At 41.4% G+C, this 25,671-nt stretch overlaps 1 protein-coding gene and 1 pseudogene across 2 annotated transcripts; both read left to right on the top strand.

The window, feature by feature from the left end:
* The first annotated feature begins 2,993 nt into the window (after positions 1-2,993).
* Aspa (aspartoacylase) lies at positions 2,994-21,146 on the top strand. 2 transcript variants are annotated; one of them, XM_028888701.2, is made up of 6 exons: positions 2,994-3,386; positions 7,498-7,693; positions 9,889-9,982; positions 12,871-12,978; positions 15,784-15,893; positions 18,957-19,154. In XM_028888701.2, exons 1-6 carry the CDS (start codon positions 3,154-3,156, stop codon positions 19,053-19,055), a joined length of 840 nt encoding a protein of 279 aa, XP_028744534.1. In that variant the 5' UTR covers positions 2,994-3,153; the 3' UTR covers positions 19,056-19,154. The 2 variants fall into 2 exon arrangements, with proteins under 2 accessions (XP_028744534.1, XP_028744532.1); XM_028888699.2 differs by having other exon boundaries at positions 2,995-3,386; positions 18,950-21,146.
* LOC114706325 lies at positions 8,055-9,209 on the top strand (annotated as a pseudogene).
* Positions 21,147-25,671: the final 4,525 nt, after the last annotated feature.

Here is a 25,671-nt window from a genome sequence, read left to right as displayed (position 1 = left end):
TTGGTACCAGTGATTGGATCTGGGTGACATAAGAAAGCTAGTTGAAGCCAGGAGGTGGTAAGGCAGAGGCAGGCAGATCTCTTGAGTTCGAGGCCAGCCTGCTCTACACAGTGAGTTCCAGGACATCGAGGACTGTTACATAGAGAAACTCTGTCTTGGGGCAGGGGGGAGAGAGAGAGAAAGAAAAAGAAAGCTGAGCAGAGGCAGAGAGTGAGTCAGCACGCCTTCTTCCAGGGGTTCTGCTTCAAGTTCCTGCTTAAGTTCCTGTCCTGACTTCCCAAAAGGATAGATTGTGACCCGGAAGTCACTTTCTTCCCCTAATTTTGGCCAGAGTGAGTATTCCATCACAGCAACAGAAAGCAAGCCAGAGCATCTTCTGACACGGTTTCAGAGCAGTCTCAGCTAAAATTTCCTTCCTACGAAATTTCTGGCATTACTCTAATTGGCTAGCCATGCTATGAATTCAAACTTTGTTGTCCCTTTGACTTATTTAAACTACATAATTTCATTAAGAAATTAGTAATCTTGCCAGGTGGCACTGGTGCCTTTAATCCCAGCACTCGGGAGGCAGAGCCAGGTGGATCTCTGTGAGTTCAAGGCCAACCTGGTCTACAGAGTGAGATCCAGAACAGGCACCAAAACTACACAGAGAAACCCTGTCTCCAAAAACCAAAACAAGAAAAAGAAATTAATAATCTCATCATCCAGGAGGCTGAGGCTGGAGACTCACAAATTCAAGGCCAGTGTGAGCTACACGAGGAGTTTGAAGCCAGGCTAGACTATGTGGCAAAACTTGTCCAAAAAATAAAAAATCATAGTGCTGCAAGTAACATTTTTTTAATCAATAGATGATGACAACTAGTAATGATTTCACTCAATATACTATCAGTTCTCTGAGCTCTCAAAAAATAACTAATAAAAAGAGTAAGTTTTTTGCCAGGTGCTGTGGGAAGCAGAGTTAGTGCTTTGGGAAACCGGGAGTTAAAACCCTCTTGGAAGTTAACTTGGTGTAAGAGAGTGGAAGCCTGGGTTGCTCCAGTTCTAAGCAAATGCTTTCGTTTTCTAATAAGGCTTTCTGCAGGAGACAAACGGTACTCAATAAACAAGGTAAGTATAAGAATTGCTGCCGTTCATTAATTGCCCAGGAAGTTACTCGTTTGGACACAACAGAAACTTTAGGAATGTGAAAGTACTCCAAAACGCTGACCTGTTAAAATGCCATAAAACAAGCCTCAAAGTTCGAGTCACTGGTGCCTGCCATGAGTAAGCTACTGAAGCGGCATTTCCAGAGAGACTAGGGCAAAGGGCAGAACAAACCACGGGTCAGCAGGAAAGAAACAGCCCTGCAGAGTGGGACCGATTCCCCGAAGTTCATAAAAGCCACAGGGGCAAGAGAATGTCCTCTCTTTACACTGGCCAGTTTTCATCATCAAGTGTTTAGTGTATGCTGAGGCAGAGAGAAAACCAGTGGCTACAGGGGCTTTGCCTTAGATTACAGCAGTCGTTTTGATGTGTAAGCAGATTGACTTGGCTTTATAACAGCATTATCATCTCTTAAAAGAACTGAGGCATTGGCTTATTAAATACTTTGGAGTATTTTGTATTTCCATCGTGTGTTTTGTTTGTGGGTTTTGAGATTCTACACTGTGTTGACTGTCTATGTGAACTCTGAAAGAGCAAAATTAGAAGTTCAGAGGAGTCCACAAATAACAGAGGCACCCTGTTGTCTGTGGCAAACACTGACTGGCCTTAATGAGAAACATGGCTCCCCAGGCCTGGCTTTCTTTTATGGAAGTGTGGAAACTTAATCGAGTGCTTAGTGTTTTTTTCCTTATCCTTGCAATGAGGATGTCAGCCCAACCCGTTACATTTTATAAAGTGGATTTCTGAATAGTTTAAGCAAATGTCTGTGGGGAAACATTATAGATTAACATATCTACCCTGTGTGGTGATGATTACTTTATTGTGTCCAAACAACCTAGTGTTGCTAATATATAATATTTCCTGTACTTTATTTAACATTCTTGGCTTTCTGAGTAATTGAGCACTCAGAGTCATTTCTCCAAAGCTATATAATCATCTTATAATCATCTGGATAAGTTCCCCTAATAAGACCTCCTATAGAACAATGCATTCTAGAAGAGTCTTTGATGCTAGTAAATGATCTGCATCTGTATAACTCAAATGATGTAGATAAAATATATGTGTGATATATGCATATATGTTGTTTTTGTATATATTATGTTGCAAGTTATTTTCAGGCATTAAAAGGACTTGAGAATTACAGTTGCTTTTTGTTTGGTATTTAGACAAAATTAAAAAAAAACAGAATTAGCAAAAAGCTCTTGAGAAAGAAGTTAAAGATGTTTCAAAATCACTTTTCAAAAATAATTTTTATTTTATTCATTATTTGTGTGTGTATGACAGAGAGAGAGAAGGGAGACACACAAGTGTGGTCAGAGGACAGCTCTTAGGAGCTAGTTCCCTTCCTAAGACAGAACTCCTCGAGGTTTCGCCTGCTCCACTCTTCTGCCCAGTGTGCTGTGTCACCAACCCTATCACTAACTGGATTTTTGTGTCTCTGATTGCAGAAAGGCATGCTGGGAGAAAGCATGCTGTTCGAGAGGCGGTCTGAGCACCTGTCCTTGACTGTTGATAAAGAGAGACTCAAGTGTTTTCAGATCAGGAAAAGTTCCTTACTCACTCCAGAAATTTTTTTAAATGTCAGTGGAAACACAAACGCTGAATAAGCTACATTATCATGTTTGGGAGGATTGGGATTTATGTGGTATTATTATTATTATTATAAATAATCATCCTGAACAGAAAACAAAATTTTTGTAGCAGGAGATGCTAAACAGTTGTGCTTAGATCTGCTGACCATCTGAGGGAGTTGGAAGTTAACAGCTGCATCTCTAGTTGATCTTTGCATATTTTAATCCAAACATGGTAAAGGGAGGGGCTACAGAAGGGAGTGTCCATAGAATAAACAGACTCAGAAGTTGTCACAGAAACAATTGTTAAATACTCGAGAGAACTCTGTACTTTGCACCTCTCACTTAGATCTACACTTGGAAACTTTTCTGAGGAGTTAAGCGTCCTTTGACCTCCTCTCTTGTGAATTGCAGAAATCAGACCAGACTACTTGGTAAAATGACCTCTTGTGTTGCTGAAGAACCTATTAAAAAGATTGCTATCTTTGGAGGGACTCACGGAAATGAGCTGACAGGAGTGTTTCTAGTTACTCACTGGCTAAAGAATGGTGCTGAAATTCAGAGAGAAGGGCTGGAAGTGAAACCATTCATTACCAACCCAAGAGCAGTGGAGAAGTGCACCAGATACATTGACTGTGACCTGAATCGGGTTTTTAACCTTGAAAACCTTAGGTAAGACTGTGTTCTGTACTCTGTGAGAGCATGTATGTGTGAAAAGCGGTGGTTACTGGGAGAGAGAACATGTGAATACTTCTAGTCAGTGGTCAGATCCATACGTAGAGTGTCCTTACCGGGTGAGATCACTTTCACTTTTCATCATGCTGCATTGTGAATTATGCAACTGCCCAAACTGGGCATTCATGTGCTCTGCTGTAAACTTTTTACAGCTCCAGGCTTAGCTGATTATTCTTTTATTTGCTGTACGTCATACAGTATATAACAAGTAGGGAAGATCTTTGTATTTGAAAGACACAAATATAATAACCCTCTGCATTAAATATGTATTTGGGTAAGCTTGGATAATGTGTGAAAATAAAAATAAATATCTAAATTATTCTCAAAAAAATAAAAATAAATTAATGCTTGGTCATTATACTTGCAATGTATACTGTTTTGTGGGAAATTCACCACTGTGCTTTCTTGTAGGATGTGTTTATGATAAAGTTCTAGCTGAGAAAATTATGACATTTTGATTGATGTTTGTTGAGTGAAAGAGTGAGTAAGTAACCACTGCCTGAGAGCATCGGGGCAGTCTGTGGCCCGAGGGACAGATGTGTGCCTCTCTAGTGGTGGGTTATCATCCTTGAGGTAAATGAGGGCTGAATCACTTCCTTCGACCTATCTGAATTTGGGTTTCAGCTGATTTAGATAGCTCCATGTAGTGTGTGTGGTCACCATACTCAAGGTTGGCAATTACCAGTTGTTTTTGCCCTTGTCATATCATAATGTTTGTGATTGTATATGCCTCTACGTGTTTTTCTTAGCATCATTTTTTTAATTTAACCTAAAAATATTGTTAAGCATCTGCCAGGTGTTGTGGATGTACAAAGCTGTGTATACAATGGTTTTTGCCTTCAGGTGGTTGGTAGACTGTTCGCTAAGGTGTAAGGCACCCAGAGGAGCACCTAACAGATGTATGTGCTTGCTCTCTTGTTTTAATGTGCTTGGTTATATGAGGCTATGTTCATGCAAGTATCTGAACTTTTATTTTTTTATTTTGAGAAAGGGTCTTACTAAACAAACCAGGTTGGCCCTGAGCTTACTCCGTAGCCTAGGCAGGCCTGAACTTTTGATCCTCCTTCCTCACACTGCCAAGTAGTTGGGATTACAGGCCTGTACCAGCAGGACTGGCCATGTACTTGTTTGCTGATAAATGCTAGGTTGAATTCCTGGGTCCAGTCTTACCATAAAACAGAAGAAATGTAAATAAAACAAAATTTGCCTTTACAAAATATTTGTTTTCCAAGGAAATTACATAGCAGTAATACTTTGTGCGTCAAGTAATTTTATTAGCATACTTTAAATTTCAGAAACACTTTTATATTCACAATTGAGGTATATCAGGACAATTAGTGTTTATTCACCTAAAATAGCTATTAACTATCTCATATATTATAAGTAAGATTTGTTAAAGAATGAATCTTTTAATCTGTGTATTAACTTTCCAGGTAGCTCTGAAGTGAACTGGGGCAAGTTTTCTTACTAGGAATAGCCAATATTAACCTCTCAGTGACTATGGCACTTTAAATTGGGTGCACATTCTGTTTCTTATTCTTAACAGTCTTCAGAGGCTAGACAGCTCTAGGGTTATGAAAATCATGAGATAAATGAACCAATGAACCTCTCCTATGTGCTGTCTTCTAAGTTGCTGTCTTTTCCACATTCCTCATTTCAATGATGGCACCATTACCCACACGTCCCTTCCAGAGGCAACATTAAAGCCATCTCTGCTCTCCAGCCCCCTTGTCTGGTGTGGTAAGTCCACCCACATACTCTTTACAAGAACTTCACAGAGCAGCCAGGCCTTGCATTCACAGGTCTGTAATCTCTGCTACCAGGGGAAGCCTGGACACTAACTTATCAAGATCCTGCCTTAAAATAGATTATTCAAAAAGTGGACTGAGGTTGCATCTCAGATGGGAGAATACTTGCCTAGCTTGGATAAGGCCCTGGGTTCTCCCTAATGCTGTAAAAATAAAAAATATAAAGACACTCCACAAAGCCAGCCTTCCTCTGTGGACAGATAGTATAGCCTCTCACAGGATCTGCATGCATCCAGATTAACCTAGGCTTGTTCCCATGCGTTCGCCATGTGAGGTCCGCAAGCCTGGCCCTAGTGTAGAAATCTTCTGCCTTTCTCCTGCTGGAAGTTCTCTTTAAATCTCCTGTCTAGAATAGATCTAAGCAACCTGCTATGATAACACAGTCATTATACCAGTGTGGCTGCTAGTGCCACCCAAGGCCTGCCCCTGTCTATTGTTGCAGACTGGTCCCATGGGACTCTTCTAATGGTAACTGAACTCCAGGCATGAGAATTCAGAGTGTCCACTGTCTTTCAAAACTTAAAGCCTTGACTCTGAGCATCGGAGTGGGTAATGGTGCCATTTACACAAATGGAAATAAATAGGTTCTAGAATGACCTTCTGAGAGAATATGAATTAATCACAAGTTAACTTTGTAAATGCCTGTGGGATGTGCACGTGCGTGCGTGCGTGTGTGATATCACATTACGGACTGTATTTGATTGCAAATAGAAACTCAAGAATAGTAATCTAAACTTAAGAGTTTCTTGTTCATAAACATTATGTCCAAATGTGGGTGGCCCAGGTGCAGCAGCTCCCTAATGTCAAATGCCTTTGGCTTGTCTATCTTCCCGCTGTACTGTTCCTCACATGCACTTTTTTCTTCCTTATGGTTTTTGCTCCATCATCACAAAAGAGCTGATATACCTTCCTAGTTGCAGATGTGATTTCCAAGCAGGAAAGACTCTGATACAAATTATTTAAAAATAGCCAGGTCGGGCGGTGGTGGCACACGCCTTTAATCCCAGCACTCGGGAGGCAGAGCCAGGTGGATCTCTGTGAGTTCAAGGCCAGCCTGAGCTACCAAGTGAGTTCTAGGAAAGGCGCAAAGCTACACAAGAAACCCTGTCTCAAAAAAAAAAAAAAAGTTAAAAATAGCCAGGTAATATAAATATATGGAATTATGTAAGGAATATATGCTTGAGAAGCTTCATAGAGAAGTAAAAGTTTAACCCATTATCACGTATAGAACACCCTCCATGGCCAAACTGAGAGACTGGATGAAGTACACCGACACAGGCTGGAGAGGAGGAGAAGAAACAAGTTAAATAAAAAAAGCAATAAATTAAGTAATAAAAACCTTTGTGAATTCTTGCATCTATAAAATTGTAAATTTTGTTCAGACAGCTGCAGGCCTGTAATTCTAGCTACTTGGGAGGCTGAGGCAGGAGGCAACCCCCAGCCTTGGCTACAGAATAAATTCAAAGCTAGCCTGAGAAAATGAGCAAGACTGTCTCAAAATTAAAAAGAACAAGGAGGGGGTTCTGGAGCTGGAGTTCAGTGACAGAGCTCTTGCCTAGCTAGATGAGGTCTAAAATTCAATCTTCAGCACTGTAAAAAAAAAAAAAAAAAAAAAGGTGTGACAATTGCAAGTGGTAAGGAGAGGGTGGAGAGAGACCCATCTGAGAATAGAGTGATCGCATATCCACTTTTGTTCCAGAAAAATACATGTAAGTATGTCTGTGTAAGTTTTGTACTTTGAGAGGGTTTGTGGATTGTCGTCTGTAAACCGTGCCCCTGAATCATTCCCAGTCTTCAATTTAAAATACCCAATAAAGACATAAGCACCTGAGTTCCACTACTTCTTTGCACTAGAACCACAGTGGTGGGCGTAATGGTCTTGCCCTGTAATAAATAAGCAGTGCACTTTAACTCCAAGGAAGTGCTTATCAAATTAAATGATATATTTTTTCAAGGTTGAAGTCACATGGTAAATTCTATTTGCGAAGCCCTACCTAAGACCAGCCACAGAAGGAAACCTAACATTTTTATAAGCACACCAACGCAGCACTGGATATGTGGGATCAGCTGGGGGAAAGGAGCACTTTTTCATTTGCAGAGGTTTCAGATATGCTTTCATGTCCTGCGTGGATTTTTAATATGTAAGGTTTACAGCTGGTTCTTTGTGTGCTGTTCCTGTTGTATATTTATGTTATTGTATCGTAGTGATGACATTAATCTTTTTCTTTCTGCTAAAACAGCAAGGAGACGTCTGAGGATTTGCCATATGAAGTGAGAAGGGCTCAAGAAATATATCACCTATTTGGTCCAAAAAATAGTGACAATTCCTATGATGTTGTTTTTGACCTTCACAACACCACTTCTAACATGGGTTGTACTCTTATTCTTGAAGATTCCAGGAGTGACTTTTTAATCCAGATGTTTCACTATATTAAGGTAATCTCGGTGTTATTAATGGGCATTAGCTTGGGATTCTTTCTTTTGAAGTTCCTGAGAGATGTCAGGAAGCCGGGGCAAAGAGACATGGATTGTATTCCACAGTCAAACAGAAGGCTTGGTGAAGTGCTGTACAAAGGTACAGGGGCAGTGGTGACAGAGAAGAGAAAGTGAAGTAAAACAATAAACACAATGAGCAAAATAAAACATCTGTGAATACTTAAAATTTACAGTTATCAATTTTATCCAGATGGCCACCAAACGTCATATTTGGTAAAACCAAATAAAATTAGCACCAAAATTTTAAACAGTGTAGTTTAATGAAGTTTAAATGAAGCATCTCAATTACACAGCTTTAGGAAACTCAAGAAATCAATGTTGACTGAAGTCTAAGGATAAAGAGACTTGGGTTCCTAGCATCTTGCCCTTGGCCCTATCTGGTATCTATGCACTGAAACACTTCTGCTCTTCAGGGTGTGTTTCATGAGTCCATCAAGACTTCAACCCAGGCAGCTGGTGCAGCCTTGCACTCACTGGAGATGCAGATGAATGCTGAGCGTAATGACTTATACTCAGCTACGAAATGAGGCTCAGAAATCTGCAGAATGAAAAAATCCCACCATCCAATGTCTACAACCAGAGAAAAATTTGCTAGAATAACAGCAATATCACAAATAATGAATTCTGTGTTTATTTCTATGTAATAAATATTCTTTCTTCCTGAGAGCTGAGGTGACTTAATAGACTTTGACATGGGTATCCAGGAGAACCTGAGTTCAAATCCTGACTTTCTTATTCATTAACCTTGGATAAGACCCTCATCTCCCAAAACCTTGCTTCCCTTATTTTCTAAAATGAGCATAGTAACACTTAACCCCATGTAAATGCTAAAAGTCTTCAATGAGATAGAATAGTTAAAGCACTTAGCTTAAGATGTAGCTTATAGCCCCTTCCCATGGCTGGCAGCATGGGGGCCACAACATGACTGGAGTTACTGTAAAAGGTAATAACCACAGGAATTCGTCAGAGCTCTGGCAGCCTTCCTCAAGAAGTCTGGGAAGCTGAGAGTCCCTAGAAGGAGGAACACAGTCAAACTTGCCAAAAAGAAAACATTTGCCCCCTGTGAGGAGAACTGGTTCTACACATGAGCTGCTTCCACAGCATGGCACCTGTACCTCCACAGTGGGATGGGGTTGGCTCCATGGCCAAGATCTATGAAGGACAGCAGAGAAATGGTGTCAGGCCCAGACAATTCAGCAGAGGCTCCAAAAGTGTGGCCCAAACACTAAAGGGGTCGGAAATGGCGGAAAGGGACCAAGATGGGGGCCCAGATCTCAGGGACATGGAGATCTGGAGAGGATCGCTGGACAGGTGACAGCTGCCAGCAAGAAGCATTAGAAGAAAGAATTCTGGGTTAATAAACTGCCTCATTCATTTTATACCCTACAGTCAAGGTTAGCTATTTCTTTCTTTTCTCTTCGGTTTTAACAGTATCTACCTAGTGCTTCTGGGTCAGGATGGGGGTGGGGTGAGAGAGACCATAATGTAGCCATCTTTTTTGCTCATTAAAGAGAAAGTTAATGCTTTAGTTACCATATGTGGAACCAGATGGCTTATAATTAGGTATGAAAACCTAGAGGCTAGTCCAGGTGTGGTGGCACAAACTTTTAATCCCAGAATTCAAGAGGCAGAGGCAGGAGAATCTCTGTGCGTATGAGATAAGCTCAGTCCACATAGTAAGTTCCTTACATAGGGAAACTCTGTCTCAAATTGAGATCTGGCTCAAATTCTCATCAAAATAAGCAGAAGTTGTGGGGGCAGTCACCCAATATCTGTAGAGATCTGGACCATAGGAAGTTATGCAATTTAAGGTCAATAGTCTGCTAAACAGTAAGTGTAAACAAAACTATAAGCAAAATGTGTTCAGAAGGAATATTTATTACCTATTTTTGGTTTGCATCCTGGAGTATTGCTTTATGTACATTTTGTCCAGAAAGCTAATATAGTTTGATTTTATGTGTAATTCATTTGTATGTTTTCAAAGCTAAAACATTGGGTTTTAAAGAATGTTTCATAAGGCTGCCTGGCTAATTTTAATTATTATGTAAGGCATATTGAAGGGACTATTGACTGTAACAGTCAAGAGAACCAAAGATCCTTTGCGTACTAAGACAGATGTTTTCAATTCTGCTCAGACTTCCTTGGCTCCAGTACCCTGCTATGTTTATCTTATTGAGCATCCTTCCCTCAAATATGCAACCACTCGGTCCATTGCCAAGTACCCTGTTGGTAAGTCAGACTTCCTACTGGCACAGGTAAAGAAAATATGGCCAACTGAAACATAAAGAACATAATCCTCACATATCACTAATCTTATAATGATCAGGTGAGCTGATTAACTATAGGTGACATCATACCTAATTTCCTGAGTTTCTCAGAGCATATCTCTGGATTTATTCATATTATTTTATTTGCTGTAACATTCAACCTTTCAAATTGGTCTGACATTCTCCACATTCCCAAAACTCAAGTGGAATAGAACCTTCTCTGGCTCCACCAAATTGTATTGCAAGAATGTGTATATTCCATAGGTATTTGTGTGTCTTTTGGAGATCAGTACTGTGCTAGGTCCTGAGGATGCAGCAGTAAACAAGACACAGTCTTACCTCAAGGAGCTCAGGTCTAATGAGAAGATGGGACCATAATCAGATAATTACTCCATAGTAGTAAACTGCTGGGGTAGGGGTAACTCCATTCTGTTTCCTGGGAAACCTGTTAGTATAATTAATTATCTACAAACTACACTGTAGATAAAACTATTACTACAACTTAAATCTATTTTGTTAGATCTCAGATGTTTTAAACAAGAGTAATTTGAGAGAGACTTGACAAATTATAGAAGCAAATAATTTTTTAAAAAATAGCTCTGATTATTCAAATAGTTGGGGGGTGTTGCATGGTTAAAGTAATTTATTATCATTATTATTATTATTATATTATAGAACTGTATTCATATATATATATGAACATAATATAGGCTAAATATCCAATATCATTACACAGTTGAAATAAACCAAAGCTTTGGCCAGAGGTTATAGCTCAGTGATAAAGTCCTTGACTAGTATTCTAATACTTCAAAATAGAGTGACAGACAGACAGGCAGAAAGACCAAAAATAAAAGCAAATCAGAGCCTAAATGATACAGGATAAGGCTTGAGTGTAGCTAGTAGAAAAGTGCGTGTATAGCATGCATGAGGGCTTTCTTCAACCTCCAGCCCTCAATAATAATAATAATAATAATAATAATAATAATAATAATAACACAGGATTGATAGCATGGTTCTATCTGACACTGAATGAAAGGATGAGACTTCTGCAGGCTGACAGATCAGTCTTGGTCTGTGGTATTTATGGTTGGTACTTTTTTCCTAATTAGAACAAATGTCTACTGATATGTTGGTCCCTTGCAAATAGAGCTAAATTTTAAAACATTTTAACCTGAGGAAATATAAGTACATTATAAATTATAAATGCTAGTGTGTTCTCTTTCTGATTTTGAAACTTTCTGTGGAGTTTATTTATTAAATAATGAATAAGAACACTGAAGATCAAGAGGGAAAACCCTTTTGGTTCAACATTTTATAGTCACAGAGGCTGTCCATGCAAACTTACTTTAGTTGCCACTAACAGGACCATTCCAGGGCCAAGGTACCTCAAGCCTAAAAGGATTTCATTCCAGGAAAACTGAATCCCAAAAGGTGGGTTGTAGTTTGCTACAGCCAGCCTCATGATCAAACCCAAGCTTGCATTCACACTCCTCACCCTCAACATGGGTGAGTAACTAGACATAATCTTCTTAGATCCTAGGCATAATCTCATTTCAAACTCAGCACTCTTTATGACCATCGTTTCTTCCTTTCCATCCCCATGTGTCATGGTCATATCCTATGGATTTGACTATTCTGCACTGATAGGAGATCTTGTGTCAAAGTTAATTTTTGGTTTGAAAAATATTCTCAACTTGGGAAAACAAACTGAAAAAGAAAAAAATTGATTCTTCTGCATGGTGTCCACCCCTACCACTCTATAGCCCTCGCTGTCCACGTAGATCTACTATGCCACATCTTCTGTCTCCCTGACAACATCATGAGGGACCACAATCTTGAATGTGTCTTTATTATAGTCACAAGATATCCACTGTAGTTCTAAATATCATACAACAACAGTTCACTAAATAAAGAGGCTCTCAGGTATCCCCTACACATCCTTTACTTTGGGCCTTCAGTCACTAGAGTTTGGGACTGCTATAAGTGACTTAAGTTACTCAACACTTACTCTTGAGCTGAAAACAAAGTACTTTTACCTTGAACTATGGATTCTCAACCAAAATTCTGATTCTGCTAGAATGAAGAAAGATAACTTTGAGGAGGACAAATAGCCTCTCCTACAATACACAGACATATCCAGAAGCATATTTTTGCAGAGTTGTATAAATTATTTATGCATAGACAAATACCTTACCAAGACCTATGATACATCACATGTAAAGAAAGGTCTATTTGTACATATAAGAAAATTAAACACAATGAAAATTATAAAATATGGTAAGTTTTAATAGACTAGGAAATAGTACAAATGGGTGAAAATAAGATGAGATGGGCACAGTTTTAATGGGATAGAAGAAATGAATATAATTTTATAGAAAATTAAAAAATCACACCGTCTAATCAGTATGATACAGTTAGATGTTGTTATAATAAAGGCAAGAATGTTTCTCCAAAACCACATGAACTGAACCCAAAGCTTAGTTAGATAGATTTCTGACTACACAGATGTATTTCTTCCTGCTAAGGTGACTATGAAGTCTATGACAGTTTCTCTTTGTGGTCACCTATTACTTGTCAGCCTCACTTGGTCTACATCTTTGACTGAGTAGTAAGTTTTTAATGTTTTGGCAGTACTGAAGGACACATAAAAGAAAAAGTAACCCTGAGTTCCTACTTCAGCCCAGCTCTGTGGGTTTCCATGTTCTATATTTACTCTGGCTTTATCTCTAGTATTTTCCATGATATTAAACAGTCATAACACTGGGATTCTAGATCTTTTTTTTAAATGTTTGATCTTTCAGTGTATTCTACTACTGACGTAAAAGTGATTGTGTCTCCATCTGTACGTAGGTATAGAAGTTGGTCCTCAGCCTCAAGGTGTTCTGAGAGCTGATATTTTGGACCAAATGAGAAGAATGGTTAAACATGCTCTTGATTTTATACACCATTTCAATAAAGGTGAGTGGTGGGTGGTAGCTATTTCCTTATGTTTATGTATATGGCTTAACCTTGAGGGGGTGTCTCTGTGTAAAACTTAACCACTAAACAGTGAAATGTGAAGAGAATCTAGGTCATATTTGTCACATTTATAATCTTAGCTCTCTCACTCTCTCATGTGTGTCTGTCTGTCTATCTCTGTCTCTGTCTCTGTGTGTATTTTGCCTCCCCCCACCCAATGTCTCACTATATAAACTGGCCTTGAACTCTCAGTCTTCCAAGGGTTGACATTACAGATGTGTGCCGTAGTCAGTTCCTAGATGATTTGTGAAGACTGTCTTTTCAATTTAACAATTCCTCAGGGGATGACCAATAGAAACACTCAAGAAAAGCAGCTGTCAAAATAAAGCTCCCAAATCAAGTCATTTTCCTTTTCACATCAATTTCCATTTTAAACAGCAAAGACAGATGAGGCCCACCCTACTGCGAGGATCTAGAAGACTAATGGATACCGGGGAGGGAGAGACGTTTTCTTCAGTGGGGTAGCCACTAGTAAATTATCCCTCACCATGCTCCTGTAAGCAACCCTAAGGAAACTCACTGGGTTAGAAGAAAGACACAAAAGTAAAAAGGACTGGTTAAGGGCTCAGGGGTAAGAGAGAGTAACGGAGGGTCAATACAATCAAAATATATCACATACACATTTGAAAATAAAATCAATCATTGTGTATGGCTAAGAACATAGAAAAGACTAGAAAGTTCACAAGTCCAGTAAACATAAGATGTTCAGGATCATGAGTAATCAAAGAAGTACAAGTTCAAGTGACAAAATGTTTTTACTCCTTAGATTAAGAATATATTCAAATCTGATGATATTTCTGTTATTAAGTTTTGGCAAGGCATAGGAAAAGAAAATATTCTCATTACTTTCTGGTGAATATGTAAATTGGTAAAGAGACTTTAGGGTATAATTTTATACTATTTGCTTCTTTTTTAATTTTACTTATCTATTGTTTGCATGGGAAAGAGAGTGTGGCCTATGTATATGGTATATGAGCACATGTGTGTGAGTGTGTGTGCTAGGCCATGTGAGGACTTTGAGTGTCCTGTTCTACTCTTTGCCTCACTCTCTAGGACAGGATATCTCCCTGACCCTGAAGCTAGACTGGCATTCACAAACTGGGCAATCTTTCTGATTCCTTCCTTTCAGTGTTTTGGGTTACAGGCACACATGGTCACACCTGGCTTTTTACCTGGGTGCTAGTGTCCACGCTCAGGTCCTCATGCTTGCCCAGCAAGCATCTTACTGAGCCATCTCTGCATCCTCAGTAGATCCTTCTTAAAATGCACAAACCACATGACCCAGCAACTCTGTGTCTCAAAGAGCACAACTGCATGCACATCCAGTGTGTTACACAAGGGTTGGCTACCGAAGCTTTGTCTCCAACAAAAAATAATTGGAAATGACCCAAATGTTCAATGTCTGTGAAATTTTTTAAAAAAACAAGATAGCTCAGTGAGTTCCATCACTTGATCTGCAAGCAGAGCACCTGAGCTTGAATATTTAACACCCACATAAAAAGCCAGATGCAGCTGACCATTCCTGTAACCCCAGCACTGTGGGGCAAAGACCAGTGAATCCTGAATTCTCATTGACCAGCCAGCCTAGCCCAGATACCAAGCTCCAGTTCTGTGAGAAAACCTGTCTCAAAGTCAAAGCAATAAGGTGGAACATGACAAAGGACAGCACTCAACACCCTGCTATGACTTACACATGCATGCACATGGGTGCACACAACCACACACTCACATGCAACACACACACACACACACACACACACACACACACACACACACACTGCAAACCAAAGCATACAATAAACAAATTGACTTTGAGATAATAATAGTAAGCTAAGTGTGATGGTGCGTGTCTGTAATCTAAGTTCTGGGGAGGCTGAAGTAGGAGATAAATGAGTCTAAGGTTCAAGACCAGCCTAGGCTACACAATGAAACCCTGTCTTTACAATAATTAATTTATTATCACTTGCCAGAGAGGGGTGTGTGTGTGCGCGTGCGTGTGTGTGTGTGTGTGTGTGTGTGTGTGTGTGTGTGTGTGTGTGTGATTACATAGGAAAACTTCTAGAAAAAGACATACTAAGCTGTAACAGTGACTACTGAGAAGAGGGCTAAGCAAGGCTAACATTTAGTTATAGTCAGCAAGAATGATGTGTTTATGTATTATGTCTATAATTAACAACTGGATGGTGAATGGTAGAAAGGTGAGTGAGCAGATCTTCTATACATCTGCTCACTTATTCAATAAATCTAAAAATATTCTAAGAAGTACAACTATATGACAGTTTACTTTAAAATTTAAGAAAATTTTAAAAGTACCAGAGACATCCTATGTAAATAATAATTCCACTAGGCTGCATGGAGGAATTTGTAGTTCTGGTGATGTAACTAATGTGCAGCCCAGGGCCTGTGGTAGATATTGTCCCTTAGCCTCAGAGGAGCATCTCCTTCTGTACTTGGGAGTCCTTTGATCTCCAGAAGGTCATAGGACTGAAAATCAGTTCTTACCACCCTTGTCCGAGGACAGGTCTACCTCTTCCTACCTCTGTCTCACGCATTTGTGGGGAGTGTACTGACATGAATAACTCCAGAACGTGTTTGGCTTCTTGGCATCTACGAGCCTCCATAAAGGTTCGCCTGGCAGCACTCTTGACTTCCTGTTGCTCTTCTTCCTTCTCTAAAGTGTCAGCTTCCCTTTTTCTAGGACATTGCTTTCTGGCTGTGATTAACACACCCCATTTCTTACCATAGGAAAAGAATTTCCTCCCTGTGCTATTGAAGTCTATAAAATAATGGAGAAAGTTGATTACCCAAGGAATGACAGCGGGGAAGTGGCCGCCGTCATCCATCCCAATCTGCAGGTGACATTTCTTTCTTGGAAATACTGAAAATTATAGTGTTCTATTTTGGGATGTAATTTTACCATTCATACAGCATTTTGTGCACATTAGCTAATTTATTAGTATTTAAAGTATTGCTTCAGTCGGTTTTCCATCATTATAATGAAATAACTCACACACACACACACACACACACACACAGTGTTATTCTGCTCACCATTCTGGAGGCTCCAGAGTGGCTGCAGTACACTGGGGCTACGACAGGAGCACATGGCAAAGCAAACTGGGCAGGCAGGGATGTGAAGTGTTTGCAGGACAGGACCACAGCCCCCTCCAGAATCCTCAGTGACCTAAGGGCTTCTCTCAAGGAACCGCTTCCTAAAGATCCACATCTCTTCCTGGTAGGACTACTCTAGGGACCAAGCCTTTAATGGCTGGACCACTGGGAGACGCTACCCATCCCAAACTATAGCAGGGAGGGACCCAGACCTTCTCTGGGTATTTGCCATGTATGTGTGCTGGCTCTAGGGGTACATCCGCGAGTGTGGCCTATAGTCACATGTGATTGATAGTCTGGAAACACTAGAAATGATGACAACCAGATACTATAACCTCATACTAAGGAGGGAGAGGTATGCAAACAAGACTTCTAGAATAGAAAATGTCTATCCATGTGAAAATGGGGAGGAAAATTATATACATTTTATTTAGGTTTTAATTTTGTGTTGTTTTGGGGGGTTGTTTTTTGTTTGCTTGTTTTTTTGGTTTTGGTTTTGGTTTTTCAAGACAGGGTTTCAAGGTTCCTACCTCGAAACAGAGGTAGGAACAGCTTTGGAGCCTGTCCTGGAACTCACTCTGTAGCCCAGGCTGGGCTCGAACTCACAGAGATCCGCCTGCCTCTGCCTCCTAAGTGCTGGGATTAAAGGCGTGTGCCACCACCGCCCTGCTTGTTTTGTTATTTTTTGAGACAAAGTTTCCCATTGTTGCCCAGGCTGGCTCAAAGTTGTGATTCTATCTCGGCCTCCCAAAGTTTAGATTATAATAGTGTGCCACCACACCTCAATCTAGCTTTTAATTTCTGAGCCCTTATATTCTTACATTAGAATAGACATTGAGCATGGCATTGTGGTACATGCTGATAATTCCAATGCTTCCAACACTTGGGAAGCCGAGGCAGCAAGATTACAGCTTTAAGGCCACCCTGGCTACAGTGGGAAACCTTGTCTCCAAAAGAGAGGAGATGGGAGGGTAGGGTGAAGGGGTGCCATAAAAGGAAAGGAAACATCAGAACTGTCCTGTGGAGACACAGCTAGGAGTGACAGATCTCCAGCCAGTGTTCTCTGTAGCTGGCCACACAGTTGACACCTCCCTGAACTCGTTCTTTCTGGGGACATTCCTGACATGGTCCCATAACACTCCTCAGAATCCCGGTATCACACCTTGCCTGGTTTAATCAATAATGACAGAGTGAAGGAGCTCCCAGGGCGGTTAGGATGCTGAAGTCTGGAGAGGCCAAAGGAAAAGGAAAGATCCCAAACAGCTACAAAACCCACTCGGGGAAGACCTCAGAGCCCAGAGGTGAAAGAGACCAGGAAGGCTTTTCAACCATGAAGACACATTACCTAAATAGCTCTCTCTTTTTTTAAATAAAAAAAGATTCTTTTATCATATAATACATCCCGACCACAATTTCCCCTCTGTTCATTTCTCCCAAAACCACCACCATCACCCCTCTCCCCCAGAAGTTTCCCTTCAGAAAAGAGAGCTTTCTAAAAACTAACAGTGCCAAGAATCTCAGCTAATCTGACATTATTGGCTTGAGTATCTGTGGTTGAAAACCACTGATCCAATTCAGATCCCTACTTAATGATTCTAATAGCCATCAGGCAACCTCATAAAGCATCCTGCCCACAAATCCAGACCAGTAGAGCACATCCTGCCTGTAGTTTTGAGGAAGCTGAGTGGAAACCAGAAGGAGCCATGAGCAATGGTTTTAAAAGACCGTGTGTGCGTGTGGTAGAGAGGGAGAAAACAAGCTCAGGAAAGATGGCTGACAGTGCCTCAGCGGCCTCTAACACAGGCCTGTTCAAGTGTGTTCTCCTCAGTGACGTCCTTCAAAGATACAGAAGCCGTCCTGGGGAGGCCGAGAAGGCAGGATGAGGACAGTAACCAATGGGATTAGTGCTGGGTCCCAAAATGGAAATGCTAGACCACAAAGAATGGCTGTAGCAGCACAAGCCTGTAATCCCAGCCACTTGGGGAGGCTAAGGCAAGAGGAGGACAAGTTAAAGGCCTTCCTTGGCCACAGAGTGAGTTCAAGGCCAGCCTGAGCAAACTAAGGAGACCCTGTCTCAAAATAAAAGATAGAAAGGCTTGGAGTATAGCCCAGTGGTAGAGCTAGCATGCGAGGTACTCTTAAGTCAGTTCTCAATCCTACACACACACACACACACACACACACACACACACACACACACACACACACACACACGCTCAGTTTTCTATAAGAGAGATTGGTAGGTTGTTATCTCAGTAAATACATTTGAATGTCTACTAATCCTCTTCTCCCTGAGATGGGAGATTCTAGTTTTGTGTTTCTGAGATGAGGCCAGCTCCTCTCACTGGTCCAAGAGTATGTTAGCCTCTCAAGTGATTCTGAAGTGCAACTAGAGCTGAGAAAACGTACTGTGGGCAGCTCTTCCCAATTTCAGTCAATTTACTCACATGAAGATTGTTATTCAGTGTGTCTCAGCGCGGGGGGGGGGGGGGATTCTACTTTTCTAACAGTCTCCCAGATGCCGATGATGCTAGGAAAGGTTAAGAATGCAGAGACCCAGGCCCTGCCCTGGCCTAGGGAATCAGCCACCCCTCCAGGCGCTTGGCAAGCACAGCAAAGCCGGAGATGTCCTAGGGCTCCTGTGGTCTGAAGCATTAGTGTTAGAAGGCTCACTTACGTCTCAGGGCATCCCTCTTGTATCTCTTTTTAGTAGAGTGTCTTTTTTAATAGACAGTGTTAGTCTATTAAAAACAGGAGAAAAAGCTAAATGTAACTTATGTATTTTGATGTCTCCTGAGAGGATCAAGACTGGAAACCGTTACACCCTGGAGATCCCGTGTTTGTGTCTCTTGATGGCAAGATTATTACGCTGGGTGGCGACTGTACCGTGTACCCGGTGTTTGTGAATGAAGCTGCGTATTATGAAAAAAAAGAAGCATTCGCAAAGACAACTAAACTAACACTCAGCGCAAAAAGCATCCGCTCCACTTTGCACTAAGTCACCGCAAGCTAACAGTTCTAGGGAGTCTTGCAAACCTCGAGGACTCTGTGAGCGCTCCAAGAGCAGGGCTGTGCCTTATTCTCATTCTTTTCCTCAGCACTTGGCCCCTATGCCTCACGCAGTAAGCATCCAGGCCAGTTTCTGAAAGGAAAGAATAAATTAATAAAGGCCTTTCAAATATATTTTGAATGAGTTACTTATAGCTCATTCTGGCAAGTGTGTTTCTGTGTTAGTAACAACATAGTTAACAACCTTTACATTCAAAACATAACATTGAAATCAGTGCTACATGCAACTTAGCATGTAGCAAGACAGTAAGATAGACTGAATGTATGCTTTTAAGTAATGCATAAGCACTACTAAAAACTAATAGTACAAACTTGGTATTTTTAAGTTTTGACATCTGAATTAATGACAGTGTATTAAATGTCCATTCTGTAAACTCTAGCAATAACTGATGTCTGTAGGCAACTTCACATCTTTCTTCAGATGAGATGTGAAAGGAAGTGAAAGCTGGATGTAAAGGTGATGCGTGAATGCATCCAGAAGCACTCCCCTCAAGGACCTAATCCTTGTCTTCGATGTGAAAAGTTTGAAAAAGATACATGTTTGCAGCTGTCATTCTGAAAGAACACAGTCACCCAGATTCACAATCAGCAAGGTATACATGTCTGGTCTTTGGTCTCCAGAAGCCACCACCAGAGATGGTGAAGATGGGTGACAGAAGGCAGTGGGCACTCATGGAAATGTGGCCCAATCTTGTGACTCTGCATCACCAATACATGTTTTCAAGAAGTTCCTCCATGTCTCAAGTGACAAAAATCCCTTCCCTCTCATGAGCCTCTTTATCTTTTTTTCCGGAGCTAAGGACCAAACCCAGGGCCTTGTGCTAACTAGGCAAGCACTCTACCACTGAGCTAAATCCCCAACCCCAAGCCTCTTTAAAAGATCCCTGCTGAGCTGCCTTCCTCCTGTTGCTCCCTACATGACCCTCACCTCCCTTCATTCCTCTCTGGAGCCAAAGCAATCATGTAAGAAGCATATTTATCCCATGATTTGGAACCCACATTTATGGATGCAATATACTTATCAACAATACTAACACTGATGCTGGAGAGATGGCTTGGTTGGTAAAGTGCTCAGCATGCAAGTATGAGGACCTGAGTTCAATTCCTAGCACCCAGATAAGCCTGATACAGTGCAGTGCAGCTGAAATCCCAGTTCAGGGGGAGGTGAAGACAAGAAGGTCCCTGGGGCTGGACAGCCAGCCAGTCTAGTCAAATCAATGAGCTCAAAAGTCTCAAAAAATAAAGTGGGGAGTAACTGGGGAAGGTACTTAACATGGACCTCTGGCCTCCACAAATGTACACACACAAATGAATGAATACACACATACACACAAAATAATACATTATCTGGAATAGATACATAGATAATAGATACAACTATAGATTGATATACCAGCCACTGTCAATAATTCAATGAGTGTCCAGTATACACACACACACACACACACACACACACACACACACACACTTCGTCCAGAGAAAGTCCCAGTAAGCCAATTTCACCCCATATTCAATTTATGCAACATCTCTTTTGTACCTTGCTAAAATTAGTCCTTGAAATCTATTCTTCCTGCTGAATGTCATAGTTAAAATATAACATGTCAATCAGCTTCTACATGCAAGTGTTGCCAAGCTCCTTGTCTCACTGATCTATTTTTTTTATTTTCCACTTTCTCTGAGCCAGTTTTTTTTACAGCTGTAAGCTACAGCAAGCAGACTATATTCTTCCACCATAATTTAATTACAAAAGTTAAAATGCACAGTTTAGAGTGCCATGGGTTCAGTTTCCAGATTGGCTGTTTCTATCAAGTCTGTTTTTTCTTGACTCAATTTTTATAGTCTTCAGAATTTCTAATTATATGTGATTATGTCTATGCACATGATATCCTGAATGGGTGCTATCTAATTAAATGTGATTTTTTATTTTACATGTATGCATTTATTTAGTGTGTGTGTGTGTTCATGTACATGCAAGCTACAAAATACATGTGAAGGTCAGAGAACAATGGTCAGAAGTGGATTCTCTCCTTCCACTATGTGGATCCCAGGAATCAAACTCAGGTTGTCAGTCATGGCTATAAGCACCTTTACCTTCATAAAGGTCTGTACATTTTTTGTGTGTATGGGTGTTTTGCCTGAATGTATGCCTGTGCACCACACTGTGTTTCTGATGCCCTCTGAGGCAAGAAGAGCCCTCACCCAAGCTAGTTCTTCCTCTAGAATTTTCTCACCTTCCAGCACTTCCCCCCTCCCCTAGCCTTGCCCTAGCCTATGGTTCAGAACACAACTCAGCTCTCATTGTGTGTGCAGAACCTTCTGAAACTCCCTTTATCTCACTCAGTTACACGTCTGCCCTCCCCCGCTTTCATCCCACGTTGACGACATCAACACTGTCTTCATCAGTATCGAAAACCCAGAATGTGCCAAGAAAGGCTGGTAGAATAAATGTGTGCGTCAAACACATGTTTCTCTACCCAGACACATTTGCATGTTCTTTCCCAGTCACTTCTTATGCTACGTCCATTACTCCCAGGTGAAGCTCATTCTCTTCCGCACTTCAGGCTCACTAAGGATGGCAGGAAGGTGGAAAAGCCCCTTCCTTCTAAGAATGCTGCCCCAGAAAAATTCACACTCAATAATTCCCCTATATAACCTCGCCATGGCTTTTCCTTAGCCTGAGTGCAAAACCTCAAAGCCTCATGGTAGCCGGACCAGTCCTGCATGCTCTGGCTTCTGCCACCCTTCCAGCTCTGTGTCACTTGGCCCCTTGCTCCAAGCATTGGGGCCCAGGTTGGGTTCTTCGGTTCTCAGATACAAGGTTCCTGCTGCCCTGGGCTTTCCCATGTTGTTCCTCCCTTTAGAAGCCCATCCCCCTATCTGAGGTAGGTTTTCTGTTACTGTGGTAGAACACTATGTCTAAAGCAACTTGAGGAAAAAATAGTTTATTTCACCTTATAGTTCCATATTACAGTCCATCATCAAAGAACGTCAGGGCAGAAACTGAAGGCAGGAACTGAAACAACTGCCAACGAGAAACCCTGCTTACTGGCTTGCTCGTGGCTTGCTCAGCTGCTTTCTAACATCATCCAAGACACATGGCACTGCCCACAGTGAACTGGGACTCCAACACCAATCATGAATCAAAAAACTCTCCCTCAGGTTTGCCTAGCGGCCAATATTATGCAGGCATTTTCTCGATCGAGGTTCTCTCTACCCGATGACTCTAGCCTGTGTCAAGTTGACATTAAAAACTAGCCAGCATACATGTCAACTCTTCCTGGATCTGGTGATGCTTGTTCTTAATGTGACTTGGTTTAGGTAAGACCACTGTGTCTAAGTCATTATTACCAGCCTATCAGTTCACAAAACTCCAGAACAATAGTTAATAAAATTAAGCAGGAGACAGTGTCTCTGCCTTTGATTAAACTGGAGCATGGAGAGCTGGGATAGCTCATCTTGTTCCTTGCAGTATCCATAGCACCTAACAGAGAGCAGGAGCCTGGTTTCGTCAGACAAGTGAGAACTAATCCTGCAAGTGTGATACCATCTGGAAGGCCTTCTCTGGAAGATATGGGTTGTTGAGTCTCCTGGGTGATGCTGAGACCACAGGGGACCACTGGGACAGGAATAGGGAGTCATGGGGAGCCGCAGATAGTCACCAAGTCAGGAGGAGGAGCCAATGAGCAGAGGCAGTGAGAGGAACTCTAGAAACTGCTGTGATCAAAGCCTTGGTGCTGGGAGGTGCAAGTCAGAAACATACCAGGACCACTGGACCAAAGCATGTCTGAAAGCCTTGTGCACATCCCCCACAAGAAGCCTGAAGGAGAATGGCTTCTTAGGGGACTCCCAAAGCTTTTTGGTATCTACATTCCCTCCTACACTGTCTTCAGGAGGCTTGTTACTTAACCTGCAGAGATAGATGCCTCTAATACCTTCCACCCCAACACAACTGCATGAAGCTGGTAGAGTTTTTGGCAGGTGGTGGTTCCTCAGCAGGTATCCAGTCCGTGATAAGTGAACTCCTGTCCAGGATGGCCCAGGATGCTCAGCACTCCCCCCTTGTGGTTTCACAGTTCTCAGCACTCCTGTGAGGGATTTTACAGTGCTCGGCACTAAAAGGAACACCTGTAGAAGATTTCAACCATGGCTGCCACGCAAGCTTACTGGGTTTCACAGTTATGCACACGCTCCATTCAGATATTCACAAAGTAAAGGGCACTGACCAAAATGTTACATCTTATCAAGCCAGAAAAAGAAGATTGACATTTCCTGAATTTGTGCCCTCCCCTGCAAAAAAACTAGAGTTTGATTCAAAAACCAAGTCAATCAAAACCTGGAGTCTAGCCGGGCAGTGGTGGCACACACCTTTAATCCCAGCACTCGGAAGGCAGAGGCAGGCAGATCTCTGTGAGTTCGAGGCCAGCCTGGACTACGGAGTGAGTCCCAGGAAAGGCGCAAAGCTACACAGAGAAACCCTGATTCGAAAAACCAAAAAAAAAAAAAAAACAAAAAAACAAAAAAACAAACTGGAGTCTATAGGAGGTTGTTATATTACAAATTGGGGAGGGGGGTTACTAGAACCATGGTAACTATTGATAGGCTAATTTAGTTCAATGCAAGTATCCTATTTTAGTAATAAATCTATCAAGTGGAAAAATTAACTTTTGCCACATGAAATGACCTAAGAACTCACCAGAAAGTGGTGCTGCTTAGATGTGGATACAAGTGAGATCATAGGTTTGATGGTCAAAAGCTGAAGGTGTCCCCATCCGACGGTCTCCATTTCCACTGCCAGCTAGGAGACTAAACCAACTACAGGCATGGAAAGGGAAGTGACAGAGTCAGTGACAGTTTTGAGGTAGCTACTAGAAAACAGAACCAGACAACTGATGGAGGAAATGGAGAAGCCACCGGGAGTGTGGCAAAGGTTACTGAAGACAAGGGATGCAAAAATGTATGGCACGTGATATATAATAAATACTCATTCTCCCCCTTTTCTAGCACCTTCTGATTATTCACACTTGTATTCTCTGTTAATGCACATCATGAGTGTCCAATTTTAGTAGAGTTGGGACCAAGTCCGCACACTCAGTAGGTGAGGCACATGTCTAGAGAACTGGCTGGATCCCTTCCTTTCTGCAGAACTTTGCGATCCTGGTTGGAGAGGTGATGAAGGCAGCATCTCTTGATACTGGTCTGACTAAACTTCAGAGAACCTGCATCTTTGGGCCAGAAAAAAAGCATTACAACTTTTCCACACTGTTCCACCTGCCTCCAGTTCTTGATTTCCCCACCCACTAAACTGTGACCTATATCCAGCAACTCAGAAAACTACGTTGTTAAGGTAATCAACCTTATTAAGTGCTTTGGAATGTAGCTGACCAAAAAGACAGTGATCCTTTAAGCAGGTAATTTTTCACAGTATCGGCAACCATAAAAATGGTCATGCCTAATGACCTAGGCATTCCAGTCACAGAAGTATGTAGTAGGTAGCTATTCCAGCTTTGACCTGGAAGTACTACCCCCATTGAGGCTTTGGTAACTGTCATGGCTACAAGGCAGGGCCGAGAGAGGGGCCTTAAGACCCGAGATCCAGACATGACGGCTCTCTTGGTTCCTAGATCCTGAATGCTGGAGGTAGATTGAGCAGTTTTCCAGAGAACACTGCTGGACTGCACTATACCTTTTCCAGACCCTGTAACCTATCCCTTTACTTGTAAGTTACCCCACAAAATAAACCTCCTTTTAACTACGTGGAGTGGCCTTAATACTACAACCCATAGAAGTATGTCCTACAACAGGTATTTCACCCTTTTTCTATCAGCCCACCCAGAATATCATCATTCACAGATCATTCCTAGATTATGGACAAAATCTGTTTAACCTGGGATATGACTGTGTGCAATTCCCACTTCTTTGCCTTTCAACCAGAGATAGAAGGAAAGAAATTATTCTGAATTAAGTTATTCAGTAAAGTAAGTAAATAAATCATCAAAGGTAGTATTCCACCTGATAATAAATCAGTTGCAATTTCTGTAATCCATTACCACAAAAGCGATGTTTTGGGATTCAAATCAGAAATTCCCATCCTATGAGGTAACCCAAAAGAATGGGAAATGCCCAAATGTAAGAGTTAGTCTGATGGCAACTCTCATTGCCTCATCGTGGAAATCCTGGATGTGAGAGAGCAGGGGGTAATGCCTTCTTGTCTCCAGGAGAAGCCACCGGTTTACATGCATGCAAGACAGGTGGAGAACCAGCAAAACATGGATAGAGTTGGGGAGTCGGAAGGCCTGAACTGCTAACACCATCTGGCTGTGGTTTCCTATAACTTCAAAATTTACTGAATCAGGCTGGAGAGTTGACTTGGTAAAGGAACATGCTGATCTTGCAGATAACCAGAAATGGATTCCCAACACAGCTCACAACCACCTGTAACTCCAGCTCCAGAAC

This window comes from Peromyscus leucopus, chromosome 8b (assembly GCF_004664715.2).
Source record: "Peromyscus leucopus breed LL Stock chromosome 8b, UCI_PerLeu_2.1, whole genome shotgun sequence".
In the NCBI taxonomy this organism is placed as follows: Eukaryota; Metazoa; Chordata; class Mammalia; order Rodentia; family Cricetidae; genus Peromyscus; species Peromyscus leucopus.
This window is presented reverse-complemented; position numbering and strand designations above follow the sequence as displayed.